This window comes from Leptomonas pyrrhocoris, assembly GCF_001293395.1.
Source record: "Leptomonas pyrrhocoris isolate H10 chromosome Unknown, whole genome shotgun sequence".
Lineage (NCBI taxonomy): Eukaryota > Euglenozoa > Kinetoplastea > Trypanosomatida > Trypanosomatidae > Leptomonas > Leptomonas pyrrhocoris.
In genome coordinates, this window is record NW_015438390.1 from 1 (window position 1) to 17,691 (window position 17,691).

General features: G+C 51.8%; 8 protein-coding genes across 11 annotated transcripts; 6 read left to right on the forward strand and 2 right to left on the reverse strand.

The window, feature by feature from the left end:
• Positions 1–446: 446 nt before the first annotated feature.
• On the reverse strand, positions 447–1,315 carry ABB37_09698 (hypothetical protein; the record flags this gene model as incomplete). The annotated part of the gene is made up of 1 exon (XM_015809327.1): positions 447–1,315. The coding sequence occupies exon 1, from the start codon at positions 738–740 to the stop codon at positions 447–449; it is 294 nt and encodes a 97-aa protein (XP_015652002.1). The 5' UTR covers positions 741–1,315.
• A 1,834-nt stretch (positions 1,316–3,149) lies between these two features.
• ABB37_09699 (putative proteinadenylate cyclase regulatory protein-like protein) lies at positions 3,150–4,503 on the reverse strand (the record flags this gene model as incomplete). 2 transcript variants are annotated; one of them, XM_015809329.1, is made up of 1 exon in its annotated part: positions 3,150–4,503. In XM_015809329.1, the coding sequence occupies exon 1, from the start codon at positions 4,377–4,379 to the stop codon at positions 3,150–3,152; it is 1,230 nt and encodes a 409-aa protein (XP_015652004.1). In that variant the 5' UTR covers positions 4,380–4,503. The 2 variants fall into 2 exon arrangements, with proteins under 2 accessions (XP_015652004.1, XP_015652003.1); XM_015809328.1 differs by having other exon boundaries at positions 3,150–4,493.
• A 1,696-nt stretch (positions 4,504–6,199) lies between these two features.
• On the forward strand, positions 6,200–7,025 carry ABB37_09700 (hypothetical protein; the record flags this gene model as incomplete). The annotated part of the gene is made up of 1 exon (XM_015809330.1): positions 6,200–7,025. The coding sequence occupies exon 1, from the start codon at positions 6,222–6,224 to the stop codon at positions 7,023–7,025; it is 804 nt and encodes a 267-aa protein (XP_015652005.1). The 5' UTR covers positions 6,200–6,221.
• A 711-nt stretch (positions 7,026–7,736) lies between these two features.
• ABB37_09701 (D-3-phosphoglycerate dehydrogenase-like protein) lies at positions 7,737–9,203 on the forward strand (the record flags this gene model as incomplete). 2 transcript variants are annotated; one of them, XM_015809331.1, is made up of 1 exon in its annotated part: positions 7,737–9,203. In XM_015809331.1, exon 1 carries the CDS (start codon positions 7,977–7,979, stop codon positions 9,201–9,203), a length of 1,227 nt encoding a protein of 408 aa, XP_015652006.1. In that variant the 5' UTR covers positions 7,737–7,976. The 2 variants fall into 2 exon arrangements, with proteins under 2 accessions (XP_015652006.1, XP_015652007.1); XM_015809332.1 differs by having other exon boundaries at positions 7,771–9,203.
• A 960-nt stretch (positions 9,204–10,163) lies between these two features.
• Positions 10,164–11,387, forward strand: ABB37_09702 (2-aminoethylphosphonate:pyruvateaminotransferas e-like protein; the record flags this gene model as incomplete). The annotated part of the gene is made up of 1 exon (XM_015809333.1): positions 10,164–11,387. The coding sequence occupies exon 1, from the start codon at positions 10,242–10,244 to the stop codon at positions 11,385–11,387; it is 1,146 nt and encodes a 381-aa protein (XP_015652008.1). The 5' UTR covers positions 10,164–10,241.
• A 618-nt stretch (positions 11,388–12,005) lies between these two features.
• Positions 12,006–13,380, forward strand: ABB37_09703 (putative tyrosine phosphatase; the record flags this gene model as incomplete). The annotated part of the gene is made up of 1 exon (XM_015809334.1): positions 12,006–13,380. Exon 1 carries the CDS (start codon positions 12,376–12,378, stop codon positions 13,378–13,380), a length of 1,005 nt encoding a protein of 334 aa, XP_015652009.1. The 5' UTR covers positions 12,006–12,375.
• An 857-nt stretch (positions 13,381–14,237) lies between these two features.
• Positions 14,238–15,574, forward strand: ABB37_09704 (putative mitochondrial methionine biosynthetic protein; the record flags this gene model as incomplete). Of its 2 annotated transcripts, none has more annotated exons than XM_015809335.1 (1): positions 14,238–15,574. In XM_015809335.1, the coding sequence occupies exon 1, from the start codon at positions 14,336–14,338 to the stop codon at positions 15,572–15,574; it is 1,239 nt and encodes a 412-aa protein (XP_015652010.1). In that variant the 5' UTR covers positions 14,238–14,335. The 2 variants fall into 2 exon arrangements, with proteins under 2 accessions (XP_015652010.1, XP_015652011.1); XM_015809336.1 differs by having other exon boundaries at positions 14,243–15,574.
• Positions 15,575–16,907: 1,333 nt separating this feature from the next.
• Positions 16,908–17,462, forward strand: ABB37_09705 (hypothetical protein; the record flags this gene model as incomplete). Its single annotated transcript, XM_015809337.1, has 1 exon — positions 16,908–17,462. The coding sequence occupies one exon, from the start codon at positions 16,908–16,910 to the stop codon at positions 17,460–17,462; it is 555 nt and encodes a 184-aa protein (XP_015652012.1).
• Between the last annotated feature and the right edge of the window lie 229 nt (positions 17,463–17,691).

The following is a 17,691-nucleotide window of genomic DNA, read 5'->3' on the forward strand; positions in this document are numbered from 1 at the left end:
AGCGGGCCCCGACGCAGCATGCGCCGCTGACAGAGGACCAGCTGGCTCGTCGTAAAGAAGGTGCACCGCGGACGGCGGCAGCATAAGCTGGGCGGCGACGCGTGAAGTGCCCGAGTAAGAAGCGCGATGAGCTCCGCCGGGCACGGGACCCTGTAGTCGCGTACGAATTGGCCTTGGAGATGGTCTCGATGCACGCAGCACTCGCAGCACACGGGGCACAGGGCCGGGTCGGCGGCTCTCCTTGTAAAGTAAACGCAAGGCGGCGGCTCAGAGGAGGCAGCGGCAGCGGAGGTGGCACGTTCGCCTACTGCACGCGCTGTGCGACACGCCACCAGCATTCAACGTCGTCGTCGTCGTGGGTCGGTCAGTCAAGAAGACCACAGTGCCGTGAAAGGCACCAACGAAAGTGAGTCGGTGCAGTTCCCTGCTGCCGCGTGGGACGAGCTTCACCAACTTTGGGAGTCGCCACGTTTAGGCGAAGGAGGTTCTGTCGCAGCGGGCGCGGCGTGGGGATCCCGCTTTGCGGTACGTCGTGGAGTCCTCGGAGGCCGCTCACGAGGCGCAGCCCAATGAAGTGCTTCCCGCTGCGTCGCCGCGGTTCGGAGGAGCGTCGACCTCCGCCGGTTCGCGTCCTTCCCACGCGGGGTGGTGGGCCCTGACGGCCATTCCTGCCATACACGGTTGTGCGGGAAGCACCAGGCGTGTGGGGTTGCCCTCGCACACTTCAGCAAGTCCGCCATTGACTGTAGTCCAAGTTGGGTAGCTGTCAGGCTGTCAAAGATGCTGCATTGGCCGTCGAACGCAGCTCCATCATTCGGCCTCTCTCAACCTCTCCTTGCGGTGTGCCAGCGCATCGCTGCAGGTATTGACAACTACGAGCACCAGCAGCAGTCCCCACCGACTCACCCACCTCAGCGAGTATGCGGCAGCTCCCTCTTCTTCCTCGTCCGCGCAGTCGCTTTGACTGGAGAAGCTAGTTGGATTTTGCCCAACTGCGCGCAGCTCGCCACCCTCACCGATTGGAATGGTGTGAGTGTCTTTACGCTCATCTTCTCTTGCGTACGTACAGCAGTCATCGTGTCGAATTCGCGGAAGATCGAGGCACGAGAAATACACCTCAGTATTTGCACAAGGGAATCAGCGTTCAGACACGACGGCGCCGCACGCACGTTGCCTTGAGAGGTGTGAGACAGAGCTGCATTTGCGCGTGTCAAGTGACCAACAACATCTTTGGTCCAAAAAGGTGCAGCGTTCTAGAGAAGGGAAGAGTGACGAGCAGTCTTGTTTGACCACATCGGCTCTTCACCGTATTTCCTTCGTAGGCAAAGCAACACAGCATGGTTGAGGCAGAGGTAAGAGGACGGAAGAAGAGACGCCGCAGTCAGTAAAGGCAGGTCGCGGAAAAGGAAAATGACACGAAGAAGAGTGAGTCTCCGCAGAGAAAAGGAGAGCAGGCAAAGATGCCCCGGCCAGAAAGCAAAACCCCGCGCTGTCCAAGATCGTCCGCACGGGAAGCTTGTATGGGCACTGGCGAAATTGAAACGAAGCCGCTCTTCCTCAAGACAGCGGCCATCAGCTGCAGTTGGGCAACGCGATAGAACACAGAGAGAGCGACCCCTGTCAACAGGGCAGTAAACAGCAGCGCTATCTGGAGTTACTTTGAAGCACCTGGCGGACCAGCTTTTACGTGCCAACAGTACAGCGCTTGTCGCGTTCTGGCCAGACAATTCGATTGAGCTCGTCTGGAAAAGCTTCGGTTCTCTCTTTGAGGTGTTTGCGCTTTCCGCGTGGCCCACTCGGGTCACCGACGGAGCAATAAACGAAAGCAAAGACACATCGCTTTAACAACGAGAGAGAAAAAAGAGAACATATTTATATTGATGTGCCTTGAAACATAAGCAAAGATGCGATCCTGCTAAATGACGAAGCGACATTCGTTGGACGCTGAAAAGAAGAAGATTTTTAAGAAGAGAAAGAGAAAGATTTCGCTTGAAGAGCATGTGCGATTTAAACTTGTTTTGAAATGGTTGAAAAGAAAAAAAAATGAAAAGCCTTGCGAGAAGGCTTCATTAGTGCTTCTTAACGATAATAGTATTCGGTGGTCCTAAAAGTATCCACTTTCTGCAGTAGGAAGACGGGGAAAAAACAGAACAGGAAACAAGAAAAATGCAAGGGTTTGGCCAAATGAAACAACTGAAAGAGTTATTTGCGTCGTTTGAATACGGCGACCCAAGGGAAGGAGAAAATATATCAATTCTTTACGTAGTGCGATAAAGAAGGGTCTTAAAACAAGTGCAGCGACTCTAATCTGCTGATGGCGTCCGTTCAAGTATCTGTGAATGAATCTCAAAAAGGAGTAAGCTTCATCAGTGAAGCGGCGCGCACAGAGAACGTCGTTGCTGCCCACAGCCAGTACGATCACTCTCACCACGATCCTTCACAGGCTGAGGACATCAGAGAAGAGAGTCGGTGGTCAGAAAGCATCCGAACAAATTATGGTAAGATTAAAAAGAACAACAAGCATAGAAAGCAACGAATCAAAAAAAAAGGAGTTGCAACCCGACAACTAAATTGCGCGGCCTGCTGTCCATCGTAGCCGATCCTGTTCAAGGCTGACCGTGTTTTCCGTCCTTGCAGGAAAGCAAAACACAGCGCGATAACGCTTAAAGATGATGTTGATGTGCATAGGCAGAAGAATCGGAAACGAATAAACAATAAAAATATTTTTACCACTCCGCTTTCCGGCAACGGCAGACAGGGAAACGTGCATGAGATCTGTTGGGAGGTGCAGAAGCAAAGAAGTCGCACGCTGAACGTCCGACGCACAGCGTTATTTGTAACCTTCAGTCGACCGAGGGGGGCATCGAAAAATCGGTGACACTCGTTGACTTCAGGCTTAACTTCTCAAACCGTCGTGCTGCGCGCAGCACGAAGTTGTTTCTTACATCACAGCGACAAAGGGATAGGTTCATGAGGACTGGTACACAGGCGGCGAGCGGAGTGATGTCTGCCACCTCGGTTCTGGAAAGGTCCAGCTCCTCCAGTTGTCCGAATTGCCAAGTGATCTTCGTTGGAGAAACCCATCGTGAGTCACTGCACTCGTATGCGAAGTATCTGCCCTCTCACAGCGCTTCTTCATGTGAAGCATGTCACGCACGTTGGCGCTGTCTCCTCTTTCGGCGCAGTCTCGTGACGGCTGCCCGGGCCGCTTCCACAGCCCTCGGGGCGGTTGCGGTTTCCGGTTCACGGAGGTCGCCTCGCGCGTTGCACCCGTTCATCTTTACCTCCGTCAGCTGTGCCAGCTGGGACAACGTTGCAAGCGGGTCTGCCACAGAAGTGTCAGAAATGTCGATCCACGTAAGTCGCTGTAAATCTTTGACCGGGCTGAGGTCGGTGAGTCGGTGGCAGCCGCTCACGTCGAGGTGCTCAAGGGAACTGCAAGAACGGAGATCAGTAAGATCTGAAAACCTCGTATAAGACACAGTGAGCTCACGCAGCGTTAAAGCAGAAGGTGTAGTCTCAATGTATTCGAACAGAGGGCACTCTGAGATGCGCACCACACCAAGCTGCTGAGAGTTGTCGTTTGCCGCTGCGATGTTCCGCTCGCCTCGCAGCAAAGAAAGTCCTCTGAATTCTGGACAGCGTCTGAACTCTATATGATAGAGATGCGGGCAGTCTTCGATGCCCCACGCACCGACCACGCCGCAGTCTTCCACGATGAGGTGCGTGAGTGACCGCAAGCACTCCACGCCTGATAGCGACCACAGTTGGGCGCAGCCCTTCAAGTTCAGCTCGTGTACACTGCTGAATTCGCTAAATAGCAGGTCCAGCGTGACACACCAGGTACCCTGTATCGTAAGTGATAGAACGGTTTCCCTGCCTCGAACAGCGTCGAATTCCTTCTGAGACGTGCAGGCGACGATCCGGCTGGAAATGCCGCCAGCATTCTGCATGTCCACTGGATTGCGAGAAAGATACTCCTTCAAGTTCTTCAGCTCGTATATAAGGCGTGTCAAGTGCAGCCGGTGGGGGTCCGTTTGCATGAAACGGTCGGCAAACTGTGGAATGACGGTAAGCAGTGGCGGCGGAAAAAGCTCCTCGAGAAGTTCATGTGCTTTGGCTAAAAGAAACGGTTTCACGTATTCGTTGACACGCTTGCTGAGCTCCACGTCTTCCTCTGTGTTTCGTAGGTGCATGCAGAAACTGCATTGCGTTTTGCCGTCTTCCTGAAGTTTCTGTGAACAGCTGCGGCAGATCCGGTGCTGGCAGGCGGTGTTCACTGCACAAGAAAGAGGTCCGTAGCATACGAGGCACCGAAACTCATCCGGCAGCGAATCACCGTTGTCCTCTTCAAACTCAATGTAATCTGGAAGCATCATCGCTGCGTGATGTGAGAGCGTTTCGTTGCTGTTAGCCTTTGTTAGCTTTGGGAAAGGAAACGAGAAAGCGTAGTAGAGAAAAACACCTTAAAAAGGTGCTGCTTAAGAGAAGGCTTTGTGATGCTTCCGTTTACGAAAAAGTGTTAGACAGAAGAATAGAAGAATCGAGAGGTGCAAAGAGTCCGAGAGAGATGCATTAGCTGAGACATGATTCCACGCTCCATACTCGCGATGAACTTCCAACATATTATCTATTCACCCCGCGCAGCGTCCCGCTGCCAAACTTACTCCCTACAAGGTCAGGGGACGATGGTGCACTGGACTTGGCGATTTCCTCTTTTTCCATTTTTTCTAATAGGTAGCACTACTAACGAAGTGGCAAACAAGGGTAGTTGAATTGGTTAAACCCAAGGATCCTTGTCGTGGTGGGCAACCACGGGGGTCGGTAGGTCGAAAAGAAGAACACTCAAGAGTTGTGTGAGAACTTTGATTCTGCAAGTCCCAAAGATAAGACGAAGGAGAAGAGCGAGGGAGAGTAGTAGAGGTAGAAAACATGTCATCAGCAAATGTCGGAGCCATTGTTCCTCATCCTCCTCGTATCATTCTTACTCTTTGCATAATACCATTCCTTTCGTAAACTATCAAAAAAATGCGTAGCTGTCGCACAGTTCTCTTCGGATTTCCGATAAGCCTGACCGCAGGTGCAATAGATGCTCCGTGTTGGTTCCTCAATCGTGAATAAACCTCTTCCTCATTGAGGCTTTCTTGGAGGCCTGTGTTGCTTCCTGATTCATACAGCCAGCAACTTCTATAACCTCGAGGCAAAGCTCAGTCGCCAAAAAGGGATCGACAATGCTGACGAAAGGGTTGCCTCGTTTGGTCTCTCAGGGAGAAGTTGCTTAGGACAGCGCGGTGACGCCTACAAGATTGAGGCAGCCATCACATCCATTGCTCATAAGACAGACGCCGTGGACTGTGGAGCTGCAAGACTCTACACTTGTGTGCACCGAAGACACACGCGCCGTAGCTTTGTAGCGCTGGAGAGTGCGGAATGGTCGCGGAGCTTTAGGCACCTACGTACTTCTAGCGCATCCAGCCGGGCAGTCGCACCGCACAGTACGTCGAGGGACTCTACATGACAGTGTCTAATCAACAACGTTCTAACTTGCTTGGTTGCCGTGAGAGGCGAGAAATCTTCGGCAGATGTGCAGGCACTGATGTTGCGGAAAAGCAGAGGTGAAGCCACGTTTTCAGCGCCTCGAGTCTTCGTATAGACGTAAAGGCAATGTCGAGCCGCTGAAGTCGCGTGGCTCAAGAGAGAAGGGGGAAAAATGTGATTTTATTGTACCCAGTACACTCCAAGAACGAAAACACAAAGCATGTGAGGAGAGGGGGGGGGTGAAGCCTCGTTTCACTCGAAAGGGCCCGTTCTCTGGAGGTATCCCGGAAAGCACGTGTGGTGCTGGTTTTCAGCAAACGCAAACTCTTTTGCTTGTGCACAGAACACGTGCTGTTGCTGTTAGCGTTCAACTTTTAGTTTCACGGTACAAAGAATAATGCAAAACGGTTTAGTTGTTCTGTCGCAGGCTTTTGTTCTGAGCGTTTTTTCGTCACCACATCTGCCCTCTTCACTCCACCTTTGAGGTGTACAGGTTTTCCTGCTAGTGAATCGAGCACTCATACCACCGCACCAATGTGGTACACTGTCGGTTCTTTGGCGAACCTCTCTCAATCACTTTCCAACGTGTTAACACCCTCTCCTCTTGTTAACTCATTTTCCTTCGGGCTCTCAAAACCGAATGATTATATGCAAATTGGCCAGACACTTCGATATAAGGAAAAATGTCCAACCGTGGTGGCGACAAGAGGCACTTGGTGCCGCTGCAAGAATTTCTCAAGTTTGTCTGTGAGGCGAGAGGAGCGAGGACAGCACGGTTTCCGAAAAGGATTAATGGAACATCGATACTCCAGGGACAAACTCGGAACACTGAAGTCAAACGAGAGTCGTCATCATCGTCGGATAACGCAGTTGAACCCGCGAGGAGCGCCAGTCACGATAACTCACTCACGGTGTCTCAAGACGTGAAGGTAACGACCACAAACACCGTAGCGCATCGAAAGCGACAGCATTCGCCTGAAAGCACCGCCGAAGCGTTGGCAAACACTCCAAGTGCCCCAGTGGAATGCGAAGTTATCGAAAAAACTCCAGGCAAAGGGTGCTTTATCTCCAAATACGTCGACTTTCCTCTAAGCGATCTTGGTCTGGAACTTCTCTTTGACCTATCGCGTCAAAGACTTACATCAGAAGTGGCCACGAAACTTCAAGGGACGCACTGCTGCCACCTGCTTCTCGGCACATCGATGATCGTCACCGGCAATATCGTTGATGTAAGCATCAAAGAAGAAACGGTGATGGTTTCTCCTGATCGCGGGCTGCGTGTGGGCATCGAATGGGTTTCTCTCAAGCGTGTCTTTCAGGTTCCAGAGAACTTTGAAGTGGTGAAGGAGGAGGCAGCGCAAAGGATTGAGCGAATTATGGAAGCCGCGCGCAGAGGTGAGAAAACTCCGAAAACTTCACCCATCAAATTGGTTAAAAAGCCAACCGCAGCTCCTTTTCCAGCTTCACCAGAGAAACCTAAAGAGTAGCAGAAATTGGGTTGAACTAGTTTTGGCGAGTTGCCGACGTTCCTTCGAGCTGGTCTTGTCATAAACTCGCGTTTCTTTACCTATCAGTTTTCTTTTCTTCCTCTTCTTTTTCAATTTGAAAAGCCGTTCATTCAAGTTGGCTCATATGAATGTCTTTTTATTCCTTTTTTTTCTCGATCTGTTGAAGCCGGTTAGGTGCGCTCCTCTGTTTTCTGGTGGGAAATATTCTCTTTTAGTGCTTTTCATTACTTTTCCTTTTTTTTTACTGGTGAAACGATCAGACTCGAGATCGCTGCAGCAGAAACAAAGCATGAGGTGTGTACTTGCGAATATATGTGGCTCCTATGTGCACCCTCTTATTATTTTCGTACTTCAGATCGAACAGAAAATTAAAGAATCCTGTTCACGCACTCGCTCCACGTGCGAAAGAGAAAAAGTTGCCGCAGATTTGCGTTGTGTTTTCTGCGCTTCGTCGAGTTCTCTTACTGTGTATTAAATGAAAAAGAAATTAGTTGTTTACGCCTCTGTTTCTTTTGAACATCTGGAGCAGATGGGAGGATTCTTTGTTATCCGGGTGGGTAACGCTTAGATTAGCGGATCAGAATGAGGTACTGCTCCTTTTTCTCTCTCCATCTACTAAACTTATTGTTCTTCTTCAATTCTAATCATTTACCTAATTGCAAATGTGACTCCTAATCTTCAAATACCGGTAGCTTTACTGGCGCACCCTTGTTCTATCCCGCATAGTGCGATACTTTTGTTTTTCTACTATTCCATTCACTGAAAAGTAGCGGAACGTTCAAGTGATACACTAGGCTCTGCTTGTTTTCCCCCTAAAAGACTCAGCCGTTACTATCACTATTTCAGCGTGGCGGTCAAACCACTTTCTTTCATTGTTGTATTGCTCGGGTATTTTCTGATTGAGCTTTACGTTGTCGCCTGCACTTGAAAATGAAAAACATAGCCGTTGACCCACCTTACCACGCACTCCTTCTGGAAGGTGTGAATCCTGCTGCGAAGGAACTGCTCGAGTCCAAGGGCTGCGTCGTAGAGGCCTTGCCGAGTGCTTTGGATCGCGATGTTCTTCTCGAGAAGATTGCAAATGTTCATTTCCTTGGTATCCGCAGCAAGACGAAGGTGACGAAGGAAATTTTGGACGCTGCGCCGAAGCTGCTCGCCATTGGTTGCTTCTGCATCGGCACGAATCAGGTGGACCTTGATTACGCCAACAAGCGTGGTGTCGCCGTGTTTAATTCGCCTTTCGCAAACACACGCAGTGTTGCTGAGCTTGTGATTGGAGAGATCATTTCGCTGTCGCGCAAGATGACGCAGCGCAGCGAGGAAGTTCACCGTGGCATCTGGAACAAAACCCACGTTGGGTGTTACGAGGTTCGCGGAAAAACGCTTGGTATTGTGGGATACGGCCACATAGGTTCTCAGGTTGGCGTCCTTGCAGAGGCGCTTGGCATGAACGTCATTTTCTACGACGTGGTTCCAACACTCGTCATCGGGAATGCTACAAAATTTTCTCACATTAACGATTTGTTGACGGTTTCCGATTTTATCACCATCCATGTGCCAGAGACGGAGATTACCAAAGGCATGTTAGGAGAGGAAGAGATTCGACTGATGAAGCAGGGATCTTATCTCATTAATGCCAGTCGGGGCTCCGTGGTGGACCTTGAGGCGCTGGCGCGAGCATTGCGCGACGGACACCTGTGCGGCGCTGCCGTCGATGTCTTCCCCGAGGAACCCGGCTCCAACAAGGAGCTGCACAAGACCCCATTACAGGGTATCTCGAATGTGATCCTTACTCCGCACATCGGTGGATCCACGTGCGAGGCGCAGGCCGCAATTGGTATGGAGGTCGGCTCGGCACTTGCACAATTCGTCACAAGTGGGACGACGGTGGGTGCGGTAAACTTTCCTCAGCTTGTCCCGCCACCGGTGGACAAGTCGAACTTTCGCATCACAAATGTGCACCTCAACGTGCCTGGTGCATTAAAAGATATTAACAAGATCGCGGTAGATCTGGATTGTAACATTGGCATGCAGTTTCTGTCGACTTACAAAGCCATCGGATATCTTATCATGGACGTTGATAAGGATGTTGCGGCGGAGTTGCGCACACGTATTGCTTCGCTTGATTGCAGCATGAGGACCCTGATTATTCGTTAAAAGAAAAGAAAGCAACGTAGCTTTTGACATGTTTTCGTGTGACGCAATTCACTCTTGCGCTCATCCAAATGTGTCTAATACTCGTCTATCAGACGGGCAGGGGATTGAACTTTTTTTTACCACAGCATTATTTGTGTGACACACGCTTGATTTAACCTGTAGATGAAGCTTCGTAGTAGATTGGTATTCTGGTATTGCCACATGATTCTTGTGCTTTCATATGTTGATATACGGTTTGAGTTCTGGATCGTCACTTGCACACACACACACACACAAAAAGAGCTGAATCAACAGGAACTTATGTTTTGTTTTGTACGACTTTGTCTCCGAAGTCTCCACGCTATCACATTTTTGTTGTTTGTGCATATGGAGCATCACTGTACTTTTGAACAAGAGCACTAATGCACTTTCTGCGTTCGCTCTCTGCTCGCGCTACTGAGAATTTTTCTTTAACATTTTCAAAATGGAGCTCTTTCCTTTATTATCGTTACGATTATCATTTATCTATCTTCATTGATATAGGTCGTGTATGTTCATCTTCGAGACTCTGTAGACAAAAGGCGGCATTTTTACACTTTCTTCTTTCGAGTCCCCGGCATAACGTATCTGTACAACAGCAGACAGAGTGAAGCACCTGCCCTTTCTAAGGTATTTCCATTTCAAGACCAGGCCATCATGGGAGAAGTGGCAAACTAACAGAAGAAGAGACAAAGCAATAAATCTTTTTTCCTATGGGTCACGCGTCAGCAACAGAAGTGTTCAATATCTCGGAGTTATGCCTAGTCGACCTTCTAGCTCTTCTTTTTTTTTTCGGAACTGCGCGCTGTTCGAAATGCGAAGCTGTTGCTAGGTAGATAAAAAGGAAACACCTTCCAATAGGTACGCTTTGTTTGGGTTTCACTTTCGTCTTTGCAAAAACTATTTCTTCCCTTCCCTCTCTTTATTACTGAATTGCAAAACAGCCGGTTTTGGATAACGGCGTGGTGAGAGAAGTGAATCTACATTTTCAAGGTCTTCTTCTTTTTGCATAAGGCAACGATGCCACCAGCGCAGAAGCCAATTCTCTTCACCCCGGGTCCGCTGATGACCTCTGAGACGGTAAAGGAAGCCATGATGACAGACTATGGCAGTCGGGACCGCCGTTTCATGGATGCCGTGAAGTTTATTCGCGAGGAGGTCATCTCCATTGCTGAACTCGATCCCAAGGAGTGGGTTTGCATTCTGCAGCAGGGAGCTGGCACGATGGGTATTGAGGCCGCCATCTCGACTATCTTCCCTCGAAAGGGAGGCAAATATCTCCTTATTAATTCTGGCAAGTACTCGGAGAAGCAGGCAGCCATTGTGAAGCGGCTAGGATGCTCAATGGTGATGCTGAAGCTGCGTGAAGGCGAAGAATTGCAGATGAGCGCACTGGAGTCGATTCTCCGCGAGAACCCGGACATCACCACTGTCGGATTCGTGCAGCACGAGACCAGTACGGGGATGGTTTACCCAGCGGAGAAGATTGCCGCCACGGTGCACCGCATTGTTCCGGCTGCCAAAATTATTGTGGATGGAGTGAGTGCGTTCGGCGGCATTCCCTTCAGCGTTGCGAAGGCATGTGACATCCTCGTGACCACGCCGAACAAGTGCCTGCACAGTGTCCCGGGCATTTCCATAATCCTCGCGCGCCGGTCGGTCATCATGGCCGCTAAAGGGTGCTCCCGCAGCGCGACGCTGGACCTCGCGATGGAGCTCGTCGCGTTTGATAAAAGCGGGCAGTTTGCTATCACGCCTCCGGTGCACGTGGTGATGGCGCTCCAGCAGGCCCTCATTGAGTACAAGCGCGAAGGCGGCTTGGCGGGGCGTCAGAAGTCGTACCACGCCAAGTCACTGCTCGTGCGCAAGGCAGTCAAAGAGATGGGCTTCACTCTCTTCCTCGATGAGACGAAGCCCAGCTACGCCGACATTGTCGTGTGCGTGAACATGCCGACGGACCCTCGCTGGAACTTTAAGAAGTTCTACACGTACCTCAACGACCGCGGCCTTGTGATTTACCCCGGCAAGGCATCTCACGCGGAAACGTTTCGCTTTGGCATTATCGGCCACACGTCGCTGGAGGACTGCGACCGCTTGATGAAGTGCGCAAAGGAAGCCTTGAAGTCTATGGGAATTGACCGCCTTGAGCAAAAGAGTAAGCTGTAGGCAGGTCCGTTAATTCTGTGGTTCTCATCCTATTACTCTCATTGAAACGCGTCAAAAAAGGAGGGCGCATTGGCGTCCTGTAACTCCGCTATTCGGTTTCAGCGTCCTTCAAAGGTTTTTTAAGGAAAGGGGTAAGTGTCGCTGAGTTTCTTTCTTTTTTTTTTGACGTTTATTTTTCCAGTGCTATCTGAAACCACTTGTTGTTCCTATCGTCAACAAATCGCGCCTCCTTGAAGACGGGAGAGTGACACATTGATTTGCGTGTTCACCTTTTTGTTCGTTTGAATCGTGATCATAACACTCAAAGCTGCACAAATGAAAAGCTTCTTTCCCGGTCATTTGTGCTGGAGACGTTGCGGACAGCAGATGAACTTTCTCGCTCTAAGTTCACGTGCTTCATCGAACACGTTTTGTAACATTTGTCGTTTTGCACTTTGTCTGCACTGCGAACGCAAGAGATCGCGTTGTTTTCAGTGAAGTGAATTCGGTGGTTGTCAGGCGTAGAGTGCAATAAATATGTCACAGGTTTGTTTTTTCTTTCTTTCCTTCTTGTCTGCGAACGTGCACGCTTCTCCCCTTTTCCCTTTCGTCTTCCTCTACAACTCAACTCTCCTCTAAAGTCTGTCCCCGACTCCTTCGCCACGCTAGGAGGGACTTGAGTCCGTACTGGGCACTCCCTCTGCACGCCTGCCCATTCCTAATTTCGTCTTGCAGCGGTTGAGCGAGGCACCGGCAACGCCTGTCGGGAGTCACGCGTTGACGCCTGTGTAACGCTTCTTTTCGGGGTTTTTAATGGGGAGACGGCTTAGAGGGGTGTAGGGGTTTCGGGGAAAGCGCAAACGGTGCAGCCCCTCCCTCTTTTTGTTTGTCTTTTTGTTTTTGGTCGACGCTTCTGTCAGCACACGCGGAGACACACACGTACATACGCACGTAGCTAAACTAGCTGCTGCAAAAAGCAGAAGACAAACAACTGAAACTGCGCACCGTGATGAAGAAGGCACGATATCTTGTTAGTCAAAAGAAGCTGCGGACGGTGGACAAGGATGTTCCGCGCGGCGGGATTGATCTAGACCTGACGGAGATCCACCCTGGCATCGTGTGCATGGGCTATCCCGCAAACGGCGTGGAGGCGCTCTACCGCAACAAGTATGAGGACGTCCTGCGGTATCTGGACTACAAGTACAAGACGGAGTACATGGTGTACAATCTCTGTCGGGAGTGTGCCTACCAGTACGGCTCAGACAAATTCCACGGACGGGTGCGATGTTTTCCGTTTTTCGATCACGCGGCGGCACCACTGCAACTGATGCCCGCCTTTGTGAAGGACGTGAAGGAATACTTAGCCGAGCACCCACACGGAGCTGCGGTGATTCATTGCAAAGCCGGCAAAGGTCGTACCGGCGTGATGGCATGCTGCCTCCTTCTCGCGCTCGACCCCGCGTTTCTGCAATCTGCTGACACAGTTATGCGGTACTACGGAGAGAAGCGCACCAAGGACGGGAATGGACTGACGGTGCCCAGCCAGCGGCGCTCGGTGGAATACTACGCACGTCTGCTGGCGGATTACAACGGCGAGGTCCCTGCGACGCTGCCGACGATTGCGATCACGCGCATTAGATTTGTAGCGATGCCCAAGAAATGGTCGCTGCACACACTGACACTGCTGGTGAACAACAAGGAAGTGCCGCACTACGCCGCTAACGTGCGGGAGTCGAGCAAAGGTCTCCACGTGGATCGCACGTACACCATCACGGAGAACGGGGTGGAATGCGGCGTGCTGACGTTGATGTGCGAGGGCGAGCGGCGGCTGCGGCAGCTCAGCGGCGATCTGCGTTTTGAGTTCTACGGCTCCAACAACTCGCTCATCGGTGTGCTGTCCATCAACACTCTTTTTATGGAGAAGACGTACAGCGGCAGAGAGGTGGATAAGCTGTCGAAGAAGTGCAGCGACAAGTGCTGCATCGAATTTGACTTCACTTTTTCACAGGAATAAGACGATGTGGCAAGCACACACGTATGTGTGCCTGTGGGTTTGTTGGTGTATTGTTGTGTCAGAGTTTCTTCTCTTTCTCGGCCCTCTACTTCCTTTATTATTATTATTATTGAGTGCTTATCAGTGTTGAATGACACTTTCATTTTCTTGCCTCCAACTTATCACTGTGGCAGTAGTAGTGGGAAGGGTGCGTTTGCGCGTGCTTTGTGAACTTGATATCGAGCTTGTGAAGGAGCACTCAGCTTTGGGCAAGGTCGTCTTTCGTCTGCTGTAGCAGGGGTCTTTCCCTCCTTTGTGGTGATTGTGCTACTGTTATGTGATTTCATCTTATACGTGCCTCTGCCTTTTTCGTGCTTGGTGCGTTGCGGCCGTCTCGGTGCGAGACACCACACGTCGGTTTTGCTGTCGGTTTCACGGTGTTGTCTTTTTTCTTTTACCTCTCCTGTATAGTCCTTTCTGCAGCACTCTCGATGATCTGCGAAGTCTCGAAACGAAAAATGGTGAACAATAGCCCCTAAAAAGGCATATGTTCTGCTAATGCGAGCCGGAGGAGAAACTGAATGGAGAAATGATTGACGTTCAAACACGTGCAAAGGGAGAACATGCCTAGGTGCATGCGGAACCGAGGTTTGCATAGGATCCAGATTTCCCAACAGCACGTCGCAGCTGTTTGAGCGATGAAAGTGATCTTGCAAACGGGAAGTGGATATGATCAAGTAAACTATAGTGTTTCCCTCTCTCTCTCTCTCTCTCTCGGTGCTCCACGTTGCCTTGCTTTCTGGTGCATCTCACCGACACTTACATGCTTTTCTTTTCTTTTTTCGAATGAGCCGTGCATCGTCGTCAACAACAACGACAGAAAAGGAGTGGTTCGCTGGCGACGGTTTCAGAGAGAGAAACTCCTCCTTAAAGAAACAAAGAAGACACCCGTTCTAGTCACCATTTGCCAGGGTGGATGAAAACGACGAACACCGCTGCCCAGATGATCGCCCAGCCATCGCGCTCCCTTCTCACTGCAGCCGTCCTCGCCGTCCTCCTCTACCTTCTCGTGCGGCACTTCTTCCACGCCCCAGACGACGCCAGAAAGCCCAGGCAAATCAAAAAAGGCGGCCAAAATGTGAGCGACAGCAGCGCGGATAAGCTAAACCATCGAAAACCCTATAAAGGCACCGCCCCACAGAAAATCGATGTCTTCACACAACAGGTGTGCGCTGCGTTTCCTGACGTGTCAGCTGAAGCTGCGCGGCGCCTTTTTCCTCGCAAGTTCGAAGTGCACGGACACGTCGTTGTTGTGCGTCTCAACGAGGGCACGACAGAGGCGGAGCTGCAGCCGCTGGCTTCGTATTTCGCCGCCGCCTTTTTTCCTGTGCTGGTGGACGTCGTCCTGTTGGATGTGGAGGGCATTGTGGGCGAGCTGCGCCAGCCGTCGCTGCACATTCTTTACCAGTCCGCGACGGCGCTGACAGACTACGCCGCCTCGCTGCGTCGCACCCTGCGGCGCCGCTGGGGCGATGCCCGCAAAGTCGCGCTGCCGGTCCGCAGTGTGTCTGCGACGGAGCTGGAGACCATCCTCACCAAGTGGACCACCTCCCCCACCTACACCACGCACGTTGAGAACGGAGTGCTGTTCAGCCTCGACGTGTCGCGGGTGATGTTCAGCAGCGGCAACACCACAGAGCGAATGCACTTTGCCACCGTGGACGCGGCGGGCGAGACAGTCGTCGATATGTTCTGCGGCATCGGCTACTTTACGTTGCCCCTCGCAATGAACGGCAAGGTGAGGGCGATTTACGCCCTAGAGAAGAATCCAGATAGTGTAGATTTTATTAAAGTCAATGCGGTGTTGAATAGGGTGGATCACGTGCTTTACCCGATTTGCGGCGATAATCGTGTGGTGGGCGATGAGGCGGTGGGCAAGTGCGATCGGGTACTGATGGGCTACATTCCCACCTGTAAGTCATTTCTGCCACGCGCGCTGTCGTTCTTGAAGCGGAACGAGGCTGGCCGAAGCGTGGGCGCGATTCACTACCACTTTCTCGCCGATAAGCCGCAAGCCGCGCAGGAGGCGATGCGGGACGTGCGAGAGGAGCTGGGGGCGGAGGTGGCGGCCGCCGTCAGCCTTGCTGATCTGCGCTGCGTCAAGTCGTACGCGCCGAAGCGCTTCCACTATGTGGCGGATCTCGTGTTCAGTTAAGAAAGGAAAAAAACATTTGTGCTGCTGTAGTGCATCCCTTCTGATTCTCTATCTTCTTTGTTCTCACGCTTCTTTCTGGTGCTGTGGGGCTCCGCTAATAATAAAAATGAAACCAAAAATTAACCACTGGCCTTGTTGTCTTTGTTGGGCATTCCAAATACGCCGCTAAACGTCGACCCCAGCGATGAAGGAATGCAGCAACATTCGCTTTTCAGAAACCTGGAGTTTGAGATGTGCGTCGCATCAGCTACGATTCCGCAATGCGTAGCACAACACAAAACGCATTCCTTCTTGTGCGTGCCCGTCCAAGTTCGCTGTGCTGACTGCGTCAGATGTTTTCCCTCTTTTTTTAGGTTTTCAAGGCGGGCGCCAGGGAAAATTCGCCGGGAGATGCATCGAAAGCTTCATGTTGTATACTTTCCCTTTCTCTTCTCTCTCCTCCAGTCGACCTCTCTCCAGGAAGGGCTGTTTTCTTTTTTCCCACCGTCACACCATACCCAAATTATACTCCCCACAAATCATGCTCACGACAAACACTCCGCAGTCCATTTCTGAGGACATCTGGACCCGGCTGGGACAGGCTCTTGCCGATGGAGGTAAGACACACGCTTAGCCAAGAAAGAAACCGTTACCACACTACGTACGTGGTGGAACAAGACCGAGCTCGGCGTAATGATACGCCCCGTGCTTCTGCCTTCATGATGGGGCGCGGCTTGTGAGAACATCGCCCCGACGCGACTAACGGTGGTCCATGCGGGGGACTAACAAATGCACTCCACCTCGAAGAGGGAAGTCTCCATCCGTCTTCCTGTGTTTGCAGTGATGGCCGCATATAATCAGCGGCGCTGACCTTAATGTATTTTTCGTAAAGGGCAGCGCTGTAGGTCACTCGCTTGAGCCGCAGGATTCACCACTGATAATTGACGCCAAATATTAATTCTAGCATAGAATAGTAATCGATCATTGGTATGTCAAGGCCAGTGGCGGCAAAAAATGTGTGCCAGACGAAAAGTGCGAAATGTGTTATGGCCATGTCCCAACGGGGGCGGAGATGCGGTGCACTTGCGGACAAACTTATCTGTGAGACCTACGGTCTGGTTTGCGCGTCCGTTGCACATACCTCAGCAGCTGGGAATCGTAACCTGCAATTCGTACATAACGTGCCGCTCGAAAGGGGTCTAGCCGCGCTGTTTCTTTGGAACTGCAGCCCAATCGAGAATAACTTCTCCGTTCGGTTGAAGGAAGAAGGTCCTGCGGCACAAAGGACGCACTTCAGCCCAGCGGGTCGCCTTTGCCGCGGAGGAGGCTGTTGGCGTTGCGCGTTGCCAGAAGAATGGATGCGTCGTTCAGGGTCGCAACAGGGAGGCCGGGGGCGGGTGCGTTTCATTTGGCGCCCCCGCGGCCTCCTGTTTTTTCCCCGCGAATAGCAGCTCTCTGTCTTGTGGCCGTAGCGCTTGCAGTACGAGCAGTACATGCCGGCGTCGGAATTGCGGGGGCGTTGCGCCGGGGAGGTCGAGCGGGATCGGGGGCCGGCCTGTGTTCCTCGCCTTTTTGGCGCGTCCTTCGGGTGCTTGGAGAGGGGCTTGCTTTTGGCGACGGCCGCCAGGAGAACGTCGTCCGGATCTTCCTCGACATCCACCAGCATCTGGACAGACTTGACGTCGAGCGAGGGGTCGTGCAGCTTCATCCCTGTGAGGCGAAGCTGGTGCAGAAGCGACTGCCCCAGATCCGCGCAACTCATCCGTGGAGCAGCGCTGCTTCGCTATTTCCATGGTCCACATGCGGAGCTGCTCGTACATCCGTATCGATACCGGGTCTGTCGTGGCGGGGCCGGTCATGTATTTGCTGCGTAACTCGAGCAGCGAAAGAGGTGCATTGCGGGGAGTAAGGTACGGAAGCCACGTGTTGACCTTGTGCATCTTCACAGTGGTGGGAAAGTCCGGCTCTTCGAGGTCATCGTCCGAGTCAAATGCTGGGGCGGAGGGGTCGCGGTACGCCGAACTCGTCTTGTGGCGAGCCGAAGTTACCCGTGCCCCCCGGCCATACCGAAGAGGGTCACTGGTGGCGCGAAGCTCCGCGGCCACAGAATCGGAGGAGGTGTCGGAGACCATCTCGTC